General features: G+C 45.7%; 1 protein-coding gene across 2 annotated transcripts in view; it reads right to left on the bottom strand.

The window, feature by feature from the left end:
- NUP210L (nucleoporin 210 like) overlaps window positions 1-4,291 on the bottom strand; it is a 125,762-nt gene that overhangs the window by 62,334 nt on the left and 59,137 nt on the right. For both annotated transcript variants that reach the window (XM_008060522.1, XM_008060521.1), the window contains exon 17: window positions 2,033-2,225. In XM_008060522.1, coding sequence (XP_008058713.1) covers window positions 2,033-2,225 — 193 coding nt within the window. The remainder of the gene's footprint in view (window positions 1-2,032; window positions 2,226-4,291) is intronic.

Here is a 4,291-nt window from a genome sequence, read left to right on the forward strand (position 1 = left end):
TTTTTTTGGGTTGGAGTCTCACTCCATCCCCCAGTCTGGAGTGCAGTGGCACGCTCGTTCTCAGTCACCCCAGCGTCGACCTGCTGGGCTCCAGTCATCCTTCCACCTCAGCCTTCCAAGTATGCACGCTGCCATGCCTGGCTAATCTGATTTATTGTAGTGTAGAGACCAGGTCTCGCCAAGTTGCCCAGGCTGGTCTCAAATCCACAGGCTCAGGCAATCTACTCGCCTCGGCCTCCCAAAGTGCTAGGATTATAGGTTGAGCCACTGAGCCCGACCTGTATCACTTTCTTTTCACCTTTGGGATTTACTTGCGGTGGGCTGTTATATTAATGGTCCACAGTGAATCATACCTGCTTGTACCCAGGCCTTTGTGTAGTCCTCACCCACTTGACTCTGGTTTTGGCCAGGTTACTTGCTTTAGTGACTGGGGCACCAGCAAATGTGACACAAGCAGAGGCTTGATAGGCACTTACATGTGAGGGCTTCTTGCTCTTTTAAAACTCATCTAAGCCGGGCTCGGTGGCTCAGCCTGTAATCCCGTGCCTTTGGGAGGCTGAGGTGAGTGGATTGCCTGAGCCTGCGGGTTCGAGACCAGCCTGGGCAGGCGAGACCTCATCTCTACAATAAATCAAAAAATTAGCCAGGTGTGGTAGCGCTCGCCTGTAGTTCCAGCTACTTGGAAGGCTGAGGCGGAAGGATCGCCAGAGCCCAGCAGGTCGAGGCTGCGGTGGCCGGGAGCGGCCACTGCACTCCAGTCTGGGGGACAGAGTGAGACTCCGACTCAAAAAAAAAAATTAAAAAAAAAATAAATAAATAAATAAAACTCATCTAATGTCTCTTACCCCTTCTCTAAGTTGTCTTATTTCTTCTGCTCATTCTTGCTACTCCCCCTTCCTGCTGCTGATTCAGGTCTCAGCCTAAATACTACCTTCTTAGGGAAACCTTCTCTGTTCAAGACTAGGTTAGGTCTCCCTGTTAAAAGCTCTTAAGTCACCCCTTATCTGCCCTTCAAAGCACCTAACACAGTTGTAATGTTTAAAGTCTGGCTTCCCTAGTTAGACTTACTGTATATGAGGGCAGAAGCCACATTTGTCTCATTCATAGCTGTATCTCCAGTGCCTGGCACAGGGCCTTACATGCAGCCATTCAACAAGTATTTGTTATTAAATGAGTAATATTCTGTAATACCAGACAAATAATAGGCATTCGACACATTTTAAAATTGGGCTGGGCATGGTGGCTCATACTATAATCCTAGCACTTTTGAAGGCTGATGCAGGAGGATCATTTGAGGTCATAATGGACAAAATAGAGAGATACTGTTTCTACAAAAAATTTTAAAAATAGCCAGGCATGGCGGTGTGTACCTGTAGTCCTAGCTACTCAGGAGGCTGTGACAGAAGTGTCACCTAAGCCCAGGAGTTTGAGGTTAATGTGAACTACAGTCTGTGCCACTACACTCCATCCTGGATAACAGAGTGAGACCGTGTCTTTAAAGAAAAAAAAAAAAAGGGCCAGGCATGGTGGCTTAAGCCTGTAATCCCAGCACTTTGGGAGGTGGATGCGAGAGAATTGCCTGAACTCAGGGGTTCGAGACCATCCTAAGCAACATGGCAAGACCTCAGCTCTACAATAAATCAAAAAAATTAGTCAGGCATGGTGGCACATGCCTGTGGTTCCAGCTACTTGGAAGGCTGAGGCAGAAGGATCACCTGAGCCCAGTGGGTCAAGGCTGTGGTGGTTGTGAGCATGCCACTGCATTCCAGCCTGGGGGACAGAGTGAGACTCCGACTCATAAAAAAAGGAAAAAAAAGTTTTCATTTAATTGAATTTTATATTTTATGAGAAATGTTGGTCCCTATACCCTAGCTTTGCAAACAAGGAAAACTACCTTAATGTTTTCTAAGAAATATAAAGCTCAAAGAAGAAAGGTGATATATGATAAAATTCCAAAATAAAACTCTCTCCTGTAAGAAAATACTTAGTGTAGAACCACTTAGCTTATGAAAAGATTTGTAAATTTTTATACCATGTAACCGGGTCTGCCCACTGCCATCATCTTTTGCTACCATCTCCACTGATTTATAATCTTCGAAATGGGCTAGTGTTTCATTGGAGGATGTCCATTCTAGCAATAGTGAACTGAAATTATCAAACTTTCTCCTGTGTTGATCAAACACTGCCAGTTCCAAGACTGTGTCCCTTAAGCTTGATACAGGAATCTGCATTAAAATAAAAAGGAATGAAAGAAAAAAATTTAAAAAGCAAGAGGCAGTAAGATATCCCTGAAGTTAGGGATCAGGTTTTCTTTCAATATTTTTACCTTGACAATTTGCAAACCTATAGGTATATTGAAAGAATAGTATAGGCCAGGCTTGGTGGCTCAGCCTGTAATCCCAGCACTTTGGGAGGCTGAGGCAAGTGGATTGCCCGAGCCCGCAGGTTCGAGACCCACCCGGGAAACTTGGCGAGACTGCGTCTCTACAATAAATCAAAAATTAGCCAGGCGCAGTAGCATGCGCCTGTAGTACCGGCTACTTGGAAAGCTGAGGGGGAAGGTCGAGAATGCAGCTCAGCAGGTTGAGAATGCAGTGGCATGCTCAAAAAAAAAAAAAAAAAAAAAAAAAAATAATGAATAACTATATACACTTCACCTGGATTCACCAATTCTTTTTTTTCTTTTCTTTTTTGAGTCAGGGTCTCACTCTATCACTCAGGCTAGAGTGCAGTGACAAAATCATGACTCACTGCAACTTCAGCTTTCTGAGTTCAGGCGATCCTTCCACCTCAGCCTCCCAAGTAGCTGGGACTACAGGCACATGCCACCACGCCCAGCTAATTTTTTAATTTTTTTGTAGCGATGGGATCTTGCCTAGGCTGGTCTAGAACTCCTGGGCTCAGGCAGTCCTCCTGCCTCAGCCTCCCAAAATGCTGGGATTACAGGCATGAGACACCACACCTGGCCAACCATTCTTAACATTTAATTACATTTTATTTTTCTTTCCCTCTCCTTCCTCACCTTCCATATATGAGTAGGGGGGAGCTTTTATTTTGTTTTGCTTTCTGAATATTTCAGCATGCATAGCCTAAAAATGGGAATATTCTACTATGTATGAAAAACAGTATTATCACAGATAAGAATGTTAACATTAATTCAAAGTTATCAAATGTAGTCACTATTTCAATTTCCCAAAATGTTCCCCAAAATGTTTTCTTGCCAAGCGTGGTGGTTCATGCATAAGCCCAGCATTTTGGGAGGCGGAAATGAGAGGACTGCCTAAGCCCAGGAGTTCGAGGCCAGCCTAGGCAACATGGCAAGACCCCGACACTACAATAAATCAAATAATTAGCTGGGCATAGTGGCATGCGCCTTGTAGTCTCAGCTACTTAAGTGAGGCAGAAGGATCACCTAAGTCCAGCAACTTGAGGCCATAGTAGCAATGATCACGCCACTGCACTCCAGCCTGAGTGAGAATATAGCTCGTTGCTCACTGCAGCCTCAACCTCCTGAGTTCAAGCAATCCTCTCACCTCAGCATCTACAAATAGCTATGTCCGAGTGCAGTGGCTTATGCCTATGATTCCAGCACTTTGGGAGGCAGAGGCAAGAGGTATGTCTGAGCCCAGGGGTTTGAGATCAGCCTGGGCAACGTGGTGAGACCTCCTCTCTACAATAAATTAAAAAAAAAATTAGTCAGGCATTGTAGTGCATGCCTGTGGTTCTAGCTACTTGGAAGGCTGAGGCGGAAGGATCACCTGAGCTCAGCAGGCTGAGGTTGCAGTAGCCATTAGTGAGCCACTGCACTCCAGCCTGGGTGACAGAGTGAAACTTGACTCAAAAAGAAAAAAAAAAATTGGCAAAGGATCTGAATATACATTTTTCAAGAGGAGACATCTAATGGTTAATAAGCACCTGAAAAGGTACACAACATAATTAGTCACTAGGAAATGCAAAGTAAAACCACAATGAAATACCATTCACACCACTAGGAAGGTTATAATCAAAATTACAATCATAGCCGGGCTCGGTGGCTCAGCCTGTAATCCCGCGCCTTTGGGAGGCTGAGGTGAGTGGATTGCCTGAGCCCGCGGGTTCGAGACCCGCCTGGGCAGCGAGACCTCATCTCTACAATAAATCAAAAAATCAACTGGGCATGGTAGCGCACGCCTGTAATTCCAGCTACTCGGAAGGCTGAGGCGGAAGGATCGCCGGAGCCCAGCAGGTCGAGGCTGCGGTGGCCGGGAGCGGCCACTGCACTCCAGTCTGGGCGACAGTGAGACTCCAACTC

This window comes from Carlito syrichta, unplaced genomic scaffold (assembly GCF_000164805.1).
Source record: "Carlito syrichta isolate Samal-C Ts95f unplaced genomic scaffold, Tarsius_syrichta-2.0.1 Scaffold304639, whole genome shotgun sequence".
NCBI classification, from domain to species: domain Eukaryota; kingdom Metazoa; phylum Chordata; class Mammalia; order Primates; family Tarsiidae; genus Carlito; species Carlito syrichta.